Below are 21204 nucleotides of genomic sequence, written 5' to 3'. Positions count from 1 at the left end.
GGGGGGGGGGGGGGATCAGGGGCTATGGGAGAATGACTGGAATTGAGAACCTCTGATTTAATCAAATTTAACTAGAAAAGACAAAACAAAAAATCATGTTATTTGTCAGTGAGGAAAGATGTGTATTTGTAGAGTGAGCGGATTTCTTTTGCAGATTCAATTTAACAGATTTGTATTACAGCAATTTTCACAATGAATGCTGTTTCTAAGCAGCTTTAGTGAGCACCTTACAAACCCAAAGCATGACAAGCTTAAACACATTTCTTGAAATTATGCCTCTTTTTTTGCAAAACTGTAAACACAAATCCATAACTTCTAACTCAATTCCCCAAACTTCCTATATCAAAATGAAGTTCTCCACTCAAAACAACTCGCTCTTGCTGAAAAACCAAACTTTGCTCTCAGACATGACACACAAACCCTCAAAAACACACACACTAGAACATAGTCGTACACACTGATGAGATCAATTCAAAACAATGCTACAAAAACCGGTAATAAGTTGCGTTGCTTGTGGTCCCCCCCCCAAAAAAAAATAAAATAAAAAAATTTCACATCATGAACACAACAAAAGGCACAACAAAAATGCAATACATGCATTTACATTTAGTCATTTAGCAGAGGTTTTTATCCAAAGCGACTTACAAATGAGGACAACAGAAGCAATCAAAACTAACAAAAGAGCAACAATATGTAAGTGCACATGAAAAGTGTCGGTTATCATAACGGTACACGTAGCAAGGTATATATATAGCTAGTATGTTTTTTTTTTAAATAAAAAAAGATGATAAATAGATAAAGTATAATTAAAATAGAATAGAAAGTGTTAAAGTTAGAAGGTCAAATAAAGATGGAACAGATGTGTTTTTAGTCGTTTCTTGAAGATGGATAAGGACTCAGCTGCTCGGACGGAGTTGGGCAGGTCATTCAACCAGGAGGGAACAGTTAATGAAAAAGTCAGTGAAAGTGATTTTGTGCCTCTTTGAGATGGCACAATAATGTGTCATTCACTTGCAGAACGCAAGCTTCTAGAGGGCAAGTAACTCTGAATTAATGAATTTAGGTAAAGGGGTGCAGAGCCAGTTGTGGTTTTGTAGGCAAACATTAATGCCTTGAATTTTATGCGAGCAGCTACTGGTAGCCAGTGCAAATTGATGAACAGAGGTGTGACGTGCGTTCTTTTTGGCTCATTAAATATTAATCTTGCAGCGGAATTTTGGATTAATTGTAGAGGTTTGATATAAGTGGCTGGAAGACCTGTCAAGAGAGCATTGCAATAGTCCAGCCTGGATAGAGCAAGATCTTGAACAAGGAGTTGTGTTGCATGTTCTGAAAGAAAGGGCCTGATCTTCCTAATGTTGTATAAAGCAGATCTGCAGGACCAGGCAGTTTTAGCAATGTGGTCTGAGAAATTCAGCTGATCATCAATCACAACTCCAAGGTTTCTAGCTGTTTTTTCAGCATAGCAGTGATATGAAAAGCCATGTTTCTGAATGACAGAACCTAGTGATGCCATGTAGACAGAGAAGAGAATTGGTTCAAGAACTGAGCCCTGAGGCACCCCGGTAGCTACCTGAGAGCAAGGCAGTCTCAGTCGAATGTCCACTTCTGAAGCCAGATTGGTTGTGGTCCAGGAGGTTGTTCTGTGTGAGAAAGGCAGAGACTTGGTTGAGCAACTCATTCAAGTGTTTTTGCAATGAAAGGTAGAAGGGAAACTGGTCTGCAGTTCTCTAAAATAGTTGGGTTAAGAGTGGGTTTCTTAAGAAGTTGGATTATATGAGCCTGTTTAAATGTTGAGGGAAAAACACCAGTGTGAAGGGATGTGTTAATGATGTGAGTGAGTGCAGGTTCAATGGCAGGAGAAATGGCTTAAAGGAGATTAGATGGAATAGGATCAAGTGGACAAGTAGTAGGATGATTGGAAAGGATGAGTTTAGAGACTTCTGCCTCACAGAGTGGAGTGAAGGATGCAAATGAGTGTATGTTTGCTGGTAAGATGTGTTTGACGGTTTGTTGTGTGGCAAATTGTGCACTGAGGTCTGTAATTTTATTAACCCTCTAAGCGCCAAAGTCGCAAAATTGCAACAAGACGTCATACTTAATCAAATAGACTGTAGTTCCTAATATGGTGTAATATCTCATTTGTATTCCGATGCGGAAGCAGTTCAGTTCATAGCGTGCGGGTAAGCTGTGAGATTTGTGAGAGAAAATCGCCAAATGGCTAATAAAAAGTTGTACCATGAGGATGTTTTGCAAATGTTATTCGCTGATTCTGACTCTGAAGGGGAATATCTGCCTCTTGGGAATGACGATCGGTCGTCTAATTATCGCGCTTCTCCCGGTACATCTTTGCAGCGCAATGGTGCCACCGTGCAAGGCGAGAGTGTTCACGAAGCACAAACAAGTCATAATTTCGACCCTTTGCCCAACGAGGATGGGGGTGGCAGGGCAATATCAAATTATATGAGTATATTTACACCCCACATAAACTTTCGGTCATGCCCAACATTTTTCTAATTTACATTAGATCTCTATCTTTAAGCCCTTTCAAGCCACAAGCTTTTGAAATCTTGATGTCAAAATCCAGCATTTTTCCAAAAACAAAACCTGGCGCCTAAAGGGTTAATGAAGAATGTGGCAAAGTCTTCGGCTGTTAAGAGTTGATAAAGGAGGGGGAGGAAGGGGACTAAGGAGGGAGGAAAATATTTTAAAGAGCATGCGAGAGTTAGGCGAATTGTTAATTTTGTTATGATAGTATGTCCTTTTAGCAGTGGAGACATTAGCAGAGAATGAAGAGAGGAGTGATCGATATACATTAAGGTCAGTAGGATTTTTGTGATTTAATTTAATGTACTATAGAGTACAGTACAATACAGCAAACAACAACAAAAATAATGATTCTGCCCCAGCATTCCGTTTTTGGTCTGGGACAGGTCAAATGACCTCGTCAACATCACAGGCTATATTGGTCCTGGCCAGGCAGTGGGGTAAAATCCTCTTGCATGCCTGATCCAACCCTGGCACACATCAACTGAAATATCTGAGACTGCTTGTTTTCTTGCCCTTCCCATTCCTCTTCCATGCAGTCGTCCTCCTCCTCTTCCTTCTCCTCTTCCTCTTTCTCTTGCATGCTAATTGAGCTCAAACTGTGGTGACTTGAGTGAACAATATTGAATGCTAGTGCTTTCTAAATGACCACATGGCGTAAGCACTGAGAAATATAGGGATTTGTGTGTAGAGTTTTGCAGTAACAGTTCACCAAATCTGACTCATGTGCCAAAGCAGGGGAATAGTATTTATAGTTTAGGGAAATTGGTGTGCTTTTTTAAAAATGGCATTATGGTTTTGAAATTTTAGTTCAAATGCCTGGTTATAGTGTTTTAGCAATCAAGAAAAACTGTAAAGATGATGACAAATTTGGCATTTAACTGAATATAATGTAATAAATCAGACAGACATTTACCTCTCATCCTGCAGCATTTGAAAATCATCACGACTGTCACTAACAAATATGGACAAACTGCCAGTACAGAACTGAGTGTGTGGAGGACAGAGACCTGAGATCCTGAATGAGACACTGAAGAAGAGACACACAAGCACTTTATCAAGCACCATATCTGAACGAGAACATTAGAAGAAATCAACCAGCTCACAGTTTCATTGACTCTCACCTGTGACTGAGATCCAGCTCTTGGGTGACTCTCCATCTGGGTGTTTGCAGTAGTAGAAACCCTCATGTGGCTTTGAGACAGTAGAGATGATCATCTCTGTAGTTTGATTCTGGATGAGTGACCCATCTTTATAGAAATCAGCTCTGAGGTTTAATGAGGTTGTATTTTGATCTAAACAGCGTAGAGTCAGAGTATCTCCTTCAGTCACAGGATGAACAGGACTCTCCAGAATCACACCAACTACAGAAACAGAGCAAACATCAACTGACAAATAGTAAGAATGTATCAACAGTGTGGTGGTGACAACAACAACAACAATAATAATCATAATGCATTTTATTTAGAGATGCCTTTCAAAACACTCAAGGACTCCTCAATGACAACTTAATGACAATCATAAAATACAAGACTGTAATACATTCAAAGCAACATCTATTCAACATTAAAGATAACCCATAAATCAATATTAATCAGTAAACGCTCATTTAAAAAGATGAGTTTTAAGACATGATTTTAACGTAAGAAGAAAATCACTTTCACATAGAATTTGTGAAAGTGTAACGGACAGGAACGTGACAATGAAGATCTAAACGTGAGCTTTTATTAAAACAGATCATAGTCAACACAGGCAGGGTCCAACACCAGCAAACAACTACATCCAGGGCAAGGCAAAAGAGTAATCCAATACAGGCAGTGGTCAGGGCAGGCAGCAAACAATCACAAAAACAAGGAAACAGTCCATAGTCCAAAAATACAGGCAAGGCAAGATAAACATGGAATATGCTCAGAAACGTCCACTAACAGTGGAACAAGCCTGCATCCTAATGGGCATACTATCCATCCTAAATTCTATGTGATATTGGTAATTTTCAATACTATTTAGGGCAGATAGGGTGGAAAGTATGCACATTGGTACGCAGGGCATGACTTCACGATCAGAGCGTGTTTGTGGGCATCTTTTATAATCCTCCAGACAGGAAACAAGGGTGTATGTAATGAGTTCCGAGGCATGGGGTGTTGTGGGAAATGGAGTCCAAGAAACAGTGGCAAAGGTCTGGGATGGAGTGCCCTCTAGAGGAACTCATTGGCAGTCCAGCTGGACATCTTGACAGAAAAAGAGTACCATAATCGAGGAGCAGCACAGCTGAATGCTCTGAACAACATAGTGGTGAAATGAACAGGAGGAATAACAAGAGAAACACACAAAGAAGATTTAGAGTGTGAATGTGAATTAGGGATGTGCACATCAATGCTGGAGTATCGATATATCAATACTCAGAAGCTTCTAATTTGGTATCAATATTTTCTAAAAAGTATTGATATTTTAACTATATTAATAATTTCTGCATAACTAAATGTTTTAAGCACTGTGTACAGGATGGTCGATGACGGTTTGTATATAGGACGTTACACACTGATCAGTCATGGTGTGGTGCTACTTCTCAACAGTGGAAAAAAATATATTGCACGATGCAATATTTGTGATAAGAAAGTCACACACAGCAACAATACAAGCAGCCTTTTTAAACACTTGCAGACAACACACCCTGAAACTTATAAAGAGTCGGAACAAAAACAAGCTGCCAAGTCTCCCTCTGTCCAACAAAAGATGTTACAGGAGAGTTTTAAGGGAGGCAAACCCTATCCAGGTACAAAGAGCACAGTAATTAGTGAACTTATTAACTGTACTCCCTCTCCCTCTCTCTCGCTCTCTGAGTGCATGCTGGGAGCGAGTGGGCAGAGCTGGATGTGTGTGGAGTGAGAGCGTTGCCTGCGAGTTGAGTGAGTTTTTCTATCTTTTTCTATCCTTTTATTATATTCGGGTAGAGCTGTTGGTGATTGTTTCAGGGGTTTTGCTACAGTTAAAGAAAGTAAGGCGCTGTCGATCAGCTGTGCTGATTGAAATGGCAGTGCCTGGAAGTGTATTGCTCGATCAGCTAACGTGGCGACATGGCATTAAAGTTATCCCCGCAGAACGCTGTTCTGTGTAAGAATGCAGTTTAGCGGTCGCACAGGTTGTTGGCCACAGAAGAGTTCTGTCAGCATCAAGAATGAACAGCGCAATTGTTTTGTCCTCAGATGATGTAAATAATGTTCACGTTCAAGATAATTGCGAGTGGAATCGTCATAAACAAGGCTTATACAGCAGTAAAGCCTTTGATGCAACCAGCGAAAAATATCTCATTCAATCAATCAATCAATCAATCAACATTTATTTATATAGCACATTTAAAACAACACCAGTTGACCAAAGTGCTTTACATGTCTAAAAAGTACTCAAACAAACACAATGCACACAATATCCATCACTGCTCAGTGTCCCAAAAGCTAGGGTCAACTGTATGCCACAGAGTAAAGGTGTGTTTTCAACATTGATTTAAAACAGTCAAAATGAGTCACATGATCTAATGTGCAATGGCAGACTATTCCAAAGACGTGGGGCTGCCACAGAGAAGGCTCGATCACCTTTGGTTTTCAACCATGATCTGGGAACATGTAAAAGCAGGCTTTGTGATGATCTTAGAGGTCTAGCAACACAGTGCTGCTGTAACAGACATGAAATGTACTCTGGAGCAAGGCCATGCAAACCTTTAAAAACCATTATCAAAACTTTATATTGGACTCTAAAATCAACAGGAAGCCAGTGCAGCGAAGCCAGCACTGGAGAAATGCTGGACCACTTCCTTGGTGCCAGTCAACAGTCTAGCTGCATCATTTTGTACTAGCTGCAGCCGTGAGAGCAGATTCTTAGACAACCCTAAATATAATGAGAATTATCTTCAATTTAGCAATAATTTGCAACTGATAGAAGCTACTTTTAACAACAGCACTGACTTGTCTATCAAACTTCAACTCAGAGTCAAAGATTACACCAAGGTTTCTTACTTGAGTGTTAATATTAGTGGCTAAGCGGCCTAGATGTACAGAAAGCTGACTTGAGTGTTGATATTAGTGGCTAAGGGGCCTAGATGTACAGAAAGTTGTTTGGCTAACTTTGGAGGGCCAAAAATCACCACTTCCGATTTAGACTCATTGAGCTGCAGAAAACTAGAAGCCATCCATGCCCTTATTTCATCCAAACACTCAAACAAAGTTGAAATATTGGAATCATTCTTACATCTTAGGGGCACATACAGCTGGATGTCATCAGCATAACAATGATAAGCTGAAAGGAGTGAAATTATTTCTTTGTAAAGCCAAACACTCAGAAACAATGGGCTTTGATCGAGATAGGAAGATCTGGAAGAAAGACCATCTGCACTTCAGTCCCTTCACCCATCCTTCCCCCCTGGGCGACACATATACTACCATTTGATCTTCACACACAGAGTCAAATCTACATATGTCTGATACTGCCTCATATAATGTTAAGTCTATACATCTGGACTGTATTATAATCGTGAAGTTCATCCAATTATTGTTTGTTTTGGTTTCTTTGGGTATACCTAATCACTTAGCTATCATCTGACCAAGTTTCAAATGTAAATTAGTATTTCTCACTTTTGCCTAGGTACAAACATTTTCATTGATATATCATGTAACTAATTTGATTTCTGTTTTCTTTGTATGTTGTCCGTTTTAGTTGAAACGATTGTTTTTGAACAATTGAATCTCTGTATTTGGTGACACTGAATATTTTGCTTATACTCTTACTGATGAAGGGGGGTGTTAAAACCAGCAATTGTTGATTTTATTATAATGCAATTTATTTTAATGTGTCCAAAAACAGTGTAAGAGCTTTTCAGATCATCTTTTGTTCTCACCTTGACCATCTTTTTAAGTACATCGATTTAATTAATGGGCCTTAAACGACGACCTGCTGAATCACTGCCTCGAGTGATCATAGAGAAAACTATATTAAAAGTAATAAAATAATGATCTGAGAACCCGATGTTTTCTACAGCCAGCTCACACACCGGAATACCCCAAGACAAAACCAAGTCCAGTGTATGGCCTTGTACGTGAGTAGAGCCCACTACTGACTGAGTAAGGTTAAAAGTGTCCAACACAGTTAGAAAATCTTGAAATAGGGGCCTATCGGACAACAGAGATGAATATTAAAATCACCTAGGATGACAAGGTTATCACGACACGTTATCATAGAAGATAAAAATTCAGAGAATTCCCAAATAAAATATTTGTTATATTTGGGAGGTCTGTATAAAAGTGCAAAAATCACAGGCCTAGTCAAATCCTTGCACATCAAAACTCCCAAACATTACCTCAGATACAGACTTACATTTAAAACAGCTCCTAAAAATAGTAAGAACACCCTCACCCTGACCCCCTGTCCTTGGAGAGTTCGGGGGATCGCATGTCTTATGACCACTCGAGTGCCAACTAGAAGCCACAACATCCGACTTTCTAAGACTTAGCAGGAACTCATGCTCATACACGCGAAGCGAGCTGACTCAGGACAAGAACAGGTAATACGTAGGACACACAACAGACGGCAAGCCGAATTACACACAGGCGCCATCTTGGAACATTTAAAATAAAAATGTGTTAAGTGTTATGCTGCGTTCAAGTCCTCCTGGGACGTTCGTACTTACGAGTTGACAAGTCGTAATTACGACGTCAGGTGCGTTCAAGTCAGTTTAGTCAGCACAAGATGCCGGTGTAGCTAATTTTAATAAATTACAAGAAAATACAACAGGGTCTGTTAACTCCGCTTATAGAAAATGAAGAGCAAAGAATTCGCATCAGGTGTGTTTTGCGTTTTTAATCTTTTTTTTTAGACCAGGATCCCAGTATAACTGATTTTCAGCGTCAACAAATGCTAAAATACAGAGATTTAAAAAAGCTGTTAGCTAAATGCAACATGGCAAATCAAAAGATTTTTCACCTATAGGTGCAAAAATTATAGCATTTTTTAACTTGGATTTCATTAACTAGCTGCGTAACAAGAACATGACCAATTTAAGTTTATAGGACAACTAAACTATCAATTTAAATAAAAATTTACCGTAAACTACAGACGTTGCATCCATCGATTCCGCCATGTTTCTCATTGACACGCCTCCAACTCGGAAACTCGGGGCTTAAAGAAAATTTCGAGTTTCCCACTCGTAATAACAACTTTGAGGTGGCGTTCATGTGCGTTCAACTCGTAAATACGATCTATCCGACATGACTTGAACGCACCTTTATAGTCATCAATAATTTGGTGGCTTCAACATTCTGGCATCGCTTGGCATGTACTGAGTCACCTAGTGGACTTCTTGCAAAACTACAAGCTCTCATTGTGGACTTTTTTTTGGAATAAGTTTCACTGGGTGCCACAGAGTGTACTATATCTCCCTAAGGAAGAAGGGGGACAAGGACTAGTACATCTGGCCAGCAGAGGAGCAACTTTTCGTTTACAATTTATTAAAATATTTTTAACTGGACCAGAACATCTTGTTTGGAGGAATGTCGCTAACTTTATTTTGAGTCAAGCTGGAGGCCTGGGACTGGACTCTGCTTTGTTTTTAATGGACTCTAGCAAAATTCAGCTGAATGGACTGACCCCATTCTATAAAGGGGTCTTTAGAATATGGAGCTTATTCAAGAAAAGAAGAGGGGCTTTTGGTTGGTCTTTATGTTGGTTATTAGAAGAACCGACTGTGTTTGGAGCTAGATTGGATGTATCAAGTGAAGCTGCATGGGGTTTTGAAAATGCAATGTGCAGAGCAAGAAAAGTTCAATTGTGTCACATAATAGCTGCTGGGGGTCCCGAGTCAAATAATTCACAAAAGGTTGCTTCTTGCATTGGAGTTAGATCAACAAGATTAGCAGGGAAATTACTGGATTTCTTTAAAACAGAATCTTACGGTAGAGGAAAAGTCTCTCCTTATAAGCTATGGTGAAGGAAATAATCAGAATCAGTATCAGAATTCTGATTCTGATTCTGATTCTGATAAGCTATGGTGAAGGAAAGGTGGTTCCAAACAACAAGGATCCTTTTCCAGAAGTTTATATTGTTCCTGATGTTAAAGGTGCAGATGGGGAATTGTTGAAGAACTTAGAGGAACTAAATATTAATGAGGCTAACAGCAAAACATTGAATAAAAGCTGTGTTAAAATTTTAAACTTGAAAGTTTTAAGCAGAAGAGTTGATACAAATGTTTGTAATCCACGTCCTTTTTGTGGAAAAAAATAAACAATTTTTCATTGTTTTATGGAGTGTACAAGATTGTGCTATTTATTTGATTTTCTTACATTGTTGTTTGGTAAATTAGATTAAATTTGTACTATTCAGAGTTTTATTCTTGGATATCGATATGTAGCGAAAAACAAGATAAAATGTCAACTTTTGAATTTCATTATGGGAGAAGCAAAAATGGCAGTATATATAAGCAGGAGGAATAAAATTGAAGGGTCAGAAGGATGAAAAGTTGTATCTATTTTTAAAAATCGGATAAAAGCAAGAGTGTGGGGTTTAAATTTTATAAGATGATGAAATAACTAATTTTCTTTTCGGTTCAGTGGTGTTACAATGATGCAATTTGCTCTGTAGTAGACAAACTTTTTTTTTTTTCTTGTTTGTTCCAATGATTGATCAATGATTGATTATTGATGCTAAATCAATTTTGTTTGAGTCATTATTGTATTAGGATTGTTTTGAGAGAGTAAAAGGTGTGAAAAATGTTTGGTTAAAATTCAAATTCGTTACCATTAGGTGAATAAGAATACATATAAAAAAGTGTGTGTGTGTGTGTTCTGTAGCGAATCAGCTCATAAGGGAAATATGAATAATTAATCATAACTAGTTATAATTAATTATAAATATTTAGATCCGCTGTAGATATTTACTTGACCTCTCAGGGTCAACTGTCACATTCCATCAGGTCGTAAATGTCTCTGGTCTTAGCAAAGGTGTCGGGGTTGCCATGGTAACCAGTGGCCTGTGGTCATTCGCAGACATCCTGGCGCCCAGTCTATTGGGTGAGGGGTCTGTGACGACTTGTTAATCTAATGAATAACTGATTTGTTAAATCAAATGAAAAATTGTGTTTTTGATTGGTCCAGACGCTACAGTGCGCACATCTGCATGTATGGGGAATGTACTAGTATTCCTTACGTTATAGAGACCAAAAACATCCCCACAAGAAGTATAATAATACCTAAGGTTGCAAAAAGGTGGAAAATTTCCAGTAAATTTCAGAAATATTACAGAAATTTTGTAAATTTTCCAGGATTTTTTTGAAAGTTCTGGGAATTTTTGGAAAGTTTTCGGAAATTTACCAGAAATGTTCCACCCCTTTGCAACCCTAATAATACCAATAAATGTGGACCTTCTGGGGATAGAATATACAGTTTGTACAGTATAAAAATAATTGTGTGTATGGAATGTGCCCTTAATGTTAGGAATACCAGTGTGTCAGAGATGTTCACAAGTCTTTAACTTGGAGTCCGAGTCAAGTCTGAAGTCTTTATCACTGGAGTCTATCCTAGCCATCTAATAACAATTTTCCCAATTATAATTAGCCTACATGATTCTTTTAAAATGTTCTTAGCCTACAGATTAATAATGCTAAATGTAGATAAACGTCTTGTCACATGGTTTGAACAGTCAGTGTCATAGGTTATAGATAGATAAATATATAGTGTGAAAAATAACTATATTTTCTTCTGTGTTTTGTTGTTAAAATAACCACGTCATCGGATATAGCGCTGAAAGATATTTACCATAAACGACCCTGAGCACTTGTTATGTGATCCGCTCCACTGTTTTGACACGCTGCTCACTTACTGTGTTACGGCTCACAGTCCGGATGGATGCAGGGGTGCGGATGCGGTCCGCCTTTTGAATATCAGTTATATAAGTATTTAAGGATAAAAGACTCGAGTTGCTTTTAAAATTTTCACGAGTCCTTTTACTCGAGTCAATTCTGGAGTCATTTCAGGTCGAGTCTGAGTCAAGTCTGAAGTCTATAAAAATGCAACTCGAGTCTGAGTCACTAACTCGAGTGCCCATTTCTGGTGTGTGTGTGTGTACAGTATATACTGTTTGAGTGTATGTATATGTATGTGTGTAATGGAAAACCTTTATCATTTTCAGATCGATTCCAAAAGAGCCCGAGACATCACAAGGAGCCTAGCCAAGATGATTGTTACTGACTTGCAACCAGGTTCAATGGTTGCAGGATGCAGGTTTCCGTCATTTTATGAAGGTTCTTGATCCCTGATACAATATACTGGGTAGGAAATCTTTGATGTCTAGTGAAATTCCAAAGCTCTACGAGCAAGTCAAAACCACACTGAAGGACTCCATAAAATCTGCAAGCAGTGTGGTTTTAACAAGTGACATGTGGACATCAAGAACAACCGAAGCCTATTTGACTGTATCAGGACATTTCATTGACCACAACTGGCAGATGCAGGCTTGCACTCTTGAGACAGTCCATGTAGCTGTCACGATCCCTGTCCTGTCTACCCTGTATTTTGTTCATGTACTTTTATGTTGAAGTGTTTCCTGTGTTCCACTTGTATCTGTATCACTTCCTGTGCTTAGGTCCTGTCTCCATTGTTTCCTAGCCTTGCTTGTTTGTCTCCATAGTGATTAATCAGCCCCTCTCCTTTGTTATCTTGTTAAGCTAGTTAACCCATTCTCAAAAATGCAACCATGTCTGCCAGGCAGAAGGAACAAACACTGTTGAAAACATTGAGCACAACTATACTCTTGCAGTCAGCAATGTTTTTGGACATTAGGTTAAAAAACATTGTGTTTTGTGATACTGGAAATGTAGAAACCATAAATCACGGCTTATCAGTGAGATGCAAGTCCTGCACAGATAGGCAACAACCAGTGAACCCTCTGCATCAACCACCTCTATGGGAACAGCCTTGTCAGTGCCACAAGAGTCACCTGCTGCAAACACTGAAAGGAAGGGTACAGACTGTTCAACATCCAAAGGAGGATTATGTCAGGAGTTTCACACATGTATGTTGGTTTTCCAGGGGAACCACACAGCCAAAACAGACACATACATCGAAATGCGCAGATGTATGGAGGAAAAGGTGATCCCAAGATGTGAGGACCCTTTGCAATGGTGGGGAAAAAAAAGAACAAGAGGCTGTTTTCTAAGGCAGGAGAGGCAATTAGTCAAGAGGCGAAATCGGCTGAAACCAAAAGATGTTAACATGTTGCTTTTCTTAAACTCTAATCTACAGCTAAAATATTAAGAAATCTTTATCAACAATTACAGTGATCTTATGGTATCTTTCTGAGCATTGATAAATACTACAAAAATGTACAAAGTTGAAGATAAAGAAAAAAATGGTTCGTTTAAAATTAAGAAATAAGTGTGCACAGTTTTCTGTTGTTGGTATTTGGTTTATTTTATTAAGATTTATGTTGTTATATAATCAATATTTTTTTTGTAAAATATGTAGTTAGTACAATATAATTTTGAAGAAAATATGTTTGTTGTTGGTAGTTTATTTTATTAATAATAATAATAATAATAATAATAGGTTGTTTAAACATTTTGACTTATTTGTCGTCAAATTTGCTTTTCTAATAAATTTGTTATTAATGGCCAGTATGTGCATGTAATTTGCCTTTACATGTAATGATCTTTTTTTTCTAAAAATTAACATGATTTTTAAAAATCACATTCACATTTAAAATACTAAGTGGTATCGGTATCGGTAAAATTGTAACAAAAAGTATCAGTATCAGATCACATAAAAAAAAAGTGGTATTGCCCTTCCCTAATGTGAATCAAATCAGAGACATGAGGGTGCAAGCTTATGCAGAGTTTAAAAGTAAAATGCAGGATTCACAGGATGCCTGTGTAAATGACAAAGAACAGAAGAGGTGTGTTCAGTGGAAGACAATCAAGTAATTATGCGGGCAGCTGAATTTTAGACCAACTAAAGTTTATGGAAAAGTTTGAGACATAAACCAAATAGGACATAGTTACAATACTAGAGAGAGTATAGGCTAATATATGGCAAAAAACTGATAACATTTTAAAGGCTCTAACTGAAGAAATTAAATCTGATGTTTTATATTCAGACTTGTCTGATCATTTTCCGATGTTGCATTATTCTGTAATTAGGGTTAACAGGGCTAAACTCTCAAAAGAAATACAGCAAAATAATTGAATTTTATTGATCTATTAAATGACAGTCCTTCTACATGGCACTGCTTAAGACTAAACAAATGAAATTTCTTTTAGGTCATCTTTCTGGTCTGGAAACACAAGACACGACAACCCAAGCATGAAAAGTGAGTAGCCTAGTTGTGTTTTTCTGTTACCTATGCAAATATTACACTTCAAACTTTTCTAACTATTACACTTAAAGCCACACATTTCACAGTACATACATAGATACGCATTTATTTTGTGTATGTCTCTAAACAATAGGTAAATGACTAACAGTTGATAAGTCGTTTTAAGTGAAAGGTGGGATGATTCATGTCTTTTTTATTCTCTTCACACCAATACTTTGATACCGGTGTTTTAGGCGTCTGTCTTTTAGGTCTGACCCAGAAAACAGCTGCCTTAATATTTCGTTCTTCTTTTTATGAAAACGTGTGGTAAGCAGTTTTGTCCTCATCTGCAGTATACCAATATGTTTTAACATGTCATAAATTCCAATAGTTAGTTAGCAAAATGTGATACGAGATTTGAAAAGGGAGAAAAAAAAGTTTGGCAAAAGGCAGGATGGAACCCAGGTCGATCGCGTCAAAAAGCCAACAACGTGCACTTATCCATCTGTGCCACTGGAGCTGATCATTTACAGCCCCTTTTAACTAAATGTAAACACACACTCCATATCTTTTATTCCATAGTAAGGGCAATTCATACAATACATTTAAACTGAGCTACTTTAATACCATCTCCGAACTTTCTACCACGGCTCTGCTGTTCTTCGGCTGGTTCTTCCCTGTACATTCCAGTTAGATATTTGTGCGAGCATTCGTGTGTGTTTTAACTATTATACCATACCGCAAGTTAAGCTTGACAAAAACCAAAGAGTAAATAAAGGAATTACTAAATTATGTGTGAATAACTAAAATAAAATAAAATAAAACAAACCAAACAACATTTTTCCTCTGGCTTAGAGGTGATTGTTTAGAAGAAAACTTGTATAGACTACCCTAATTTTAAAGTGAAAAGCTTTAGGATGAATGCTGAATTTCATCAATTAAGTAATGATATAGATTTATTAAAAACAACTCTTTTTAATTTAAAACATTATTTTGCTTAATTCTTTTTTACCATACATTTAAATCTATCTTTGCGTCGGCCTCTCCTCCGGCGTTAGGGGAGGGCTGTAGGTGTGGCCTGGCCTACACGCTCCTGAGCTCATTCCGAGTTTTGACAGCAGCGTGTGAGGATGATCTGACGGAAACAACGTGAGATGAGAGGGTCTTTTTATTTTTGTTTAACTGGTAACAAACTCTAACTAGTTTTTAAATTAACAACACTTAAATATTCGGCTTGTTCCGTTTTTTACTCTTTTCTGGAAAGAACAGACATTACATTGTTTATATACTGAGTATGTTTGATGTTTTTCTTGAAATGGTTGTGTGAAAACTTTAATAAAAACTTCCCTTATCCCTGTTTAATAATCATACCACGTTTCACAATTTAAAGTTTAAAGCACAGTTTTGAACAGTTTCTACGAACGACACACAAAAACACATTCCCAAACAATCATACATTCCATGGGATCGCTGGGGTGGATAAACACATTTCCGGTTAGATGGGTGGGGGGGTGTACAGAAACAGGTGTCCAAACAGGTGGCCATTTATGGTAGGAGGAGGGGGGTTTATGAGGGACAATAAATCAAATTTTTTGCCATATAGTAGCCTATACTCTCTCTAATACTACTAACAGAGTTACAATACTAGTTAAAGTACTACAATGCTACACTACTATTAATAATAATAATAATAACAACAATAATAATAAAACATTTTCTCAGGGGGCTTTATAAAATATGTAAACAAATAAACATTTATTTGTTTACATGATGTGGGTAAATGACCAACTAGAGCTGCACGATTCTGGATGAATTGAGAATCACAATGTTTTTTTTTATGACAAAAGTCAAAGGTTGAGCAATGGTTTAATAATCAAAAGTTCTATAGTCTGACACAGGGGTGTCCACACTTGGTCCTGGAGGGCCGGTGTCCTTCAGAGTTTTGCTCCAACTTTCCTCAACACACCTGCCGGGAAGTTTCTAGTATGCCTAGTAAGACCTTGATTAGCTGGTTCAGGTGTGCTTAATTAGGGTTGGAGCTAAACTCTTCAGGACACTGACCCTCCAGGACCAAGTTTGGACATCCCTGGTCTAGGGGATTTGTTATCATTTAGAAATAAGATTGCGTGGATGATTGAATTGAGATCACAATCCTGCTATTTAAATCAGAAGCATAAAATAAGGGCTTTAGAAAATGAATAAATGCAAAAACACAGACTCACAGTGTAGAGTGATGTTAACAGGATGATAGTTCTCTCCAGATTCAGACTCACACCAGTACACTCCAGTGTCATATGGGGAGGTGGTTCTGATTGTACACGTAGATCCTGTTTGTGATCTCAACACTGATGAACAATCTTCTAGCCCCCATCTCTCTGTGTATCTTCTCACTCTCCATCCAGTAGAGTTACTCTGGTCCTCACAGCTCAGAGAGAAAGAAGCAGATGTGAAGTGTTGAGTTCTGCTGGGACTGACGATAAGAGAGACTGGAGGAAAAACACCTGAGAAGACAATTACAGCAACAGTTTAGAAATCAAGTCAAGACAGTTTTATTGATAACACTGATATAACACAAATAGTTTCAAAGCAGCTGTGGCGAGGGGGCGTGGTTCAGCAAGGTCTGAGGCTGGAGAGAGAGATGGGAGATGAGCAGTGAGTCAAGCGCAAAATGATAACACCTGTGTCTGATTGCAGTAACTGGCATATAGAGACCGAATAAAAAGCCACCGGGAAACAGGAGCTGTGAAAATCCGAGAAATGCAGTGCTTGATCTGAAAAGTGACTGTTTATGGAAATGCACCCATCCTGTCTAGGGTTGCAAAGGGGTGGAACATTTCTGGTAAATTTCCGGAAACTTTCCAAAAATCCCTGGAAGATTCCAAAAAATCCTGGAAAGTTTCCAAAATGTTCCACTTTTTTGCAACCCTAGTCCTGTCCATTGCACGGAGCATTGCTTTGCATTAGTCCTGGTGGATTACACAGCGCGATACCCTGAGGCAGTCACAGTATTTCCTCAAAAAGCGTAGCGGATGCGCTGTTTCGTGTAATCTCCCGAGTGGGAATCCCGAAGGAGATTTTCACTGATCAAGGCACACAATTTAGGTCACGAACCTTGTGTGAACTTTATGAGTTATTGGGCAATAAATCGATTAAAATGGGTGTAGCTCAGTCATTATATCATTTTTTTAAAGGAGAATGATAATAAAAATAACTAATTTTGAAAATTTGCTCATTTTGACTCATTTTGCCAGCACAAAAATTTGTTCTTGATTATTTAGTTATCATTTTCATTAGTGTAATGTTCACAAAATTGCCTATGATTAGCTTTGTTGAGGTTGAACTGGAATATCCTACATCAAAAAGTCTGGGGCCAGCACTACAAATAGTTCTAGCCTTTTGTTGAAAGTTGTCACATCTGATTTGTAACAAGCAATAGTGACAGAATCATCAGCCAATCAAACTTTGCTCATTTTGACTCATTTTGCCAGCACAAAAATTTGTTCTTGATTATTTAGTTATCATTTTCATTAGTGTAATGTTCACAAAATTGCCTATGATTAGCTTTGTTGAGGTTGAACTGGAATATCCTACATCAAAAAGTCAGTGATATAGTGACAGAATCATCAGCCAATCAAACTTTGATGTTCAATGACAGCATGCCCTCTGGGTCTAGCAATGAGCCCAGTGCTACACCCAGCATTCGTCTGGAATTTCCAATGTATGACAGTGAAATTCATCGAAAAGAAAATGACGGCTGGCACCGCTAGACCAGACCTTGTTGCTGATCTACTGAAAATGCCTTTTTCAAGGGACCCTTTTGCAGACAAAAGAGAAATAATTGAGAAAGGAAGACTTACACCTAAACTGGATTCACTAGCAAAGGTTTTGTGCGCCATTTCAAAAATTGCTACTGTGAGTGCTATGATTAACTAACAGCTAGCACCAAGCACAACAATATATTTTGTTGGCCGTGTTTACTTTTTAGTACGAGTAAACAGTCTGAACAGCTTCACCAAGGCAGCTGTTAAACACCAAGGCTCCAAGCGCCATATAATGTCAGTTGTGCATTTGAAAATATTTGGTGAATGTCACGTGGAACTGGACTAGCAGAGGAAACGGGCGATCAGCATTCACAATGAGAGGGGTCAGAAGGAACCGGGACATCCTGAAACGCCTTATTGATTGTGTCCTCTGAAAGGTAGATCCAGCAACAATTATCTTTCAGGGGACACAATGAATCCAGAGATTTGCTGAATAGGGGCAATTACTTGGAATTGTCAACGCCGTTAGCTGAGCATGATGCTTACTTGCGGCATCATCTTGCCACAGTTTTTACAGGAACATCAGGAAAATTTCTAATAAATCTAATAAATGCAGTGGCCAAAGTGTTAAATGATCACATCAAAGTTTTAATAGTGCTACCCAATCTCAGTCTTCAGTAAACCACATAGGGACCAGTCTTTAACCAGAAACCCCAAAACTGAGCCATAAAAAAGCAAAGAAAAAAAAAACTCAGCCACAGATCCATCAATAGGCAATTAAACACAGTTACACCTTTAGACAATTAAGCATCTGTAATCCACACATCTTTAGATTGTGAAGACTTTCTGGCTCAGCTGGGACTTGAACAAAAGATCATCTTGCTGTGAGGAGACAGCATTTCCCATTAAACCACGTATGCTGCGCTTAGCCACAGACATAAAATACAGACACTTGTGAAATAATAAATAAAAAATTGCAAAACTTTTTTTCATTATTGTATGTATATAAAATAAAATAATAATAAAAAACATTTACAGGTACAAATCTCTGTTTGGATAGATACTGAAATGTACAACATACACATCAAAATCTTCTGTGAACACTGCACACAATGTTAAAAGAAACACTAAAGTAGTGTTGAAGTTCACAAGATGAATGATCAAATTAAATGATTGTTATATAAAATAACTGATGATTGAGCATTTGGTAAAATCAACTGCAAGTCAAACACATTAAATCTCTGAAGATCTCAGCAAAGGATTATTAAACAACTCCACAAACAGCATCACCAACTTCACTCATTACTAACCAGACTGACTTTAATTCTGTCAGACGTCTAGTGAAACTCTTATTGAGAATTAACAGAGGATTAGATGTTATTTCATTTGAAGTCACCATTGTGGTGGGCTGTGTTTGCTTTAGTTGGGATCTTGGTCCTCGTACTTCTTGTGTTAGCTTTTCTTTGGCTGTTGTAACTGTGTGTTTGTAAAGCACAGTTGTTGTGGCAAAGAAAGCCACGATAGAATGTGATCAGGTACTATCTTCCTATCTTGTTGGTGATGATAAAGTCATCACAAAGCGTGTGTCTAACAGCTTTAAAAGTTCATCAGTAGTTGTAACGGTGTTTTGTTTTTAATGTTATAATCACATATCCTGAAAGTGGATACAATGCTATTTTGAGCAAGTGCATCATGTGGTCACACACATACATCAAGATTTTGCATATGAATCACCACAGTGGTTACAATCAAAACCAAAAAAGCTTGGGAATCCAGGATGTGAAATTAAGGAAGAATCAAGTTTTGTACTATGAAGCCACCCATCATGCATTGTGCAACATGAAGCTTTTTCGTTTTGATTGTCACCGTTTTTGTGGTTCATATGCAAAATCTTGATGTCTGTCTTCAGGATGTGTGATCATTTTAATGCTATTAGTGCCGATACTGCAGTTTCACAAGGTTGGTGGCTATAAATGCCAAAGTTAAACAAAATTAAAAACAAAACACCATTACAACTACTGATGAAATTTTAAAGTTATTAGATGCACATTTTGTTATGACTTTGTCATCACCAGCAAGATAGGAAGATAGTACCTGATCCCATTCTATCTTGGCTTTATTTGCCACAACAACTGTGCTTTACAAACACACAGTTACAGCAGCCAAAGAAAAGCTAATACAATAAGTACGAGCACCAAAATCCCAACTAAAGCAAACACTGCCCACCACAATGGTGACTACAAATTAAATAAATATCAACATCTAAACCTCTGTTAATTCTCAATAAGAGCTTCTGTAGATGTCTGACAGAAATAAAGTAAATCTGGTTAGTAATGAGTGAAGCTGGTGATGCTGTTTGTGGAGTTGTTTAATCATCCTTTGCTGGGACCTTGAGAGATTTAATGTGTTTGATTTGCAGTTGATTTTACCAAATGCTCAATCATCAGTTATTTGAGCATTTAATTTGATCATTCATCTTGTGAACTTCAACACTACTTTAGTGTTTCTTTTAACATTGTGTGCAGTGTTCACTGAGGATTTTGCTGTGTATGTTGTACATTTCAGCATCTATCCAAACAGAGTTTAGTACCTGTAAATGATTTTATTATTATTATTTTATTTACATACAATCATGAAAAAGGTTTTGCAATTTTTAATGTATTATTATTCCACAAGTGTCTGTATTTTATGTCTGTGGCTAAGCGCAGCATAAGTGGTTTAGTGGGAAATGCACTAAACCACGGCAAAATCCTCACGGCAAAATCTCTGGTTCAAGTCCCAGCTGAGCCAGAAAGTCTTTCCTTCAGATCTGATTTCCCTCACAGTCTAAAGGTGTAACTGTGTGTTTTACTGCCTATTGATGGATCCATGGCGGAGTTTTTTTTGTGGCTTTTTTATGGCTCAGTTTTGGGGTTTCTGGTTAAAGACTGGTCTCTATGTGGTTTACTGAAGGCTGAGATTGGGTAGCACTATTAAAACTTGTTCTGGCCCAGTTCAGGGCTGGTTATAAGTTACTATTTGGCTGAGATTTGGGCCAGTTATGGCTCATGTCTGTAGTCCAGATCTGGGCCAAACAAGGGCCGTAATTCTTTGCTGCATGTGGGCCGAGTGTAACTGGTTGTTTGGCCCAGAGCTGGGCCAGACGACAGTTGCTATGTGGGTTGTGGCGGTTATGGTCGATGAGACGAATGACTTGAGTAAAACAATGCATCTCTCATATGCCCTCAGGTACGTGACTGAAATGGGGGTAAAGGAGATATTTTTTAAATTTGAGAACGTTACAGACAAAAAACGAGCCCAGGATCTAGCCGGGTTGGTTCTGGATATGCTGGAGAGCTACAACTGTAAATTAAAATTAGTGGCTCAGTGCTATGTTGTAATGGCATGGGGACTAGACTGAGTACAGGCTCGCGTAAAAGACAAGTCCCCCAGATCCTCTTCGTGCATTGTTATGCACACACTTTGAACCTAGTGATGTCCCAGGGAGAATCACAAATGTAAGAATGCAAGGTATTTTTTGCAAATCTCCATGGATTATCTGTATTTTTTTATTCGTTCTCCCAAACAC

General features: G+C 38.1%; 1 protein-coding gene across 1 annotated transcript in view; it reads right to left on the bottom strand.

The window, feature by feature from the left end:
* Window positions 1-21204, bottom strand: part of LOC107660298 (uncharacterized) — a 30834-nt gene that overhangs the window by 249 nt on the left and 9381 nt on the right. The window contains exons 5-7 of the mRNA XM_016449578.1: window positions 16098-16376; window positions 3672-3911; window positions 3464-3577 (exon numbers count right to left, since the gene is read on the bottom strand). Coding sequence (XP_016305064.1) covers window positions 3464-3577; window positions 3672-3911; window positions 16098-16376 — 633 coding nt within the window. The remainder of the gene's footprint in view (window positions 1-3463; window positions 3578-3671; window positions 3912-16097; window positions 16377-21204) is intronic.

Source organism: Sinocyclocheilus anshuiensis, unplaced genomic scaffold (genome assembly GCF_001515605.1).
Source record: "Sinocyclocheilus anshuiensis isolate Anshui unplaced genomic scaffold, SAMN03320099.WGS_v1.1 scaffold1807, whole genome shotgun sequence".
Lineage (NCBI taxonomy): Eukaryota > Metazoa > Chordata > Actinopteri > Cypriniformes > Cyprinidae > Sinocyclocheilus > Sinocyclocheilus anshuiensis.
Note: the sequence above shows the minus strand (reverse complement) of the source record. Positions and strands in the feature narration are given on the sequence as shown.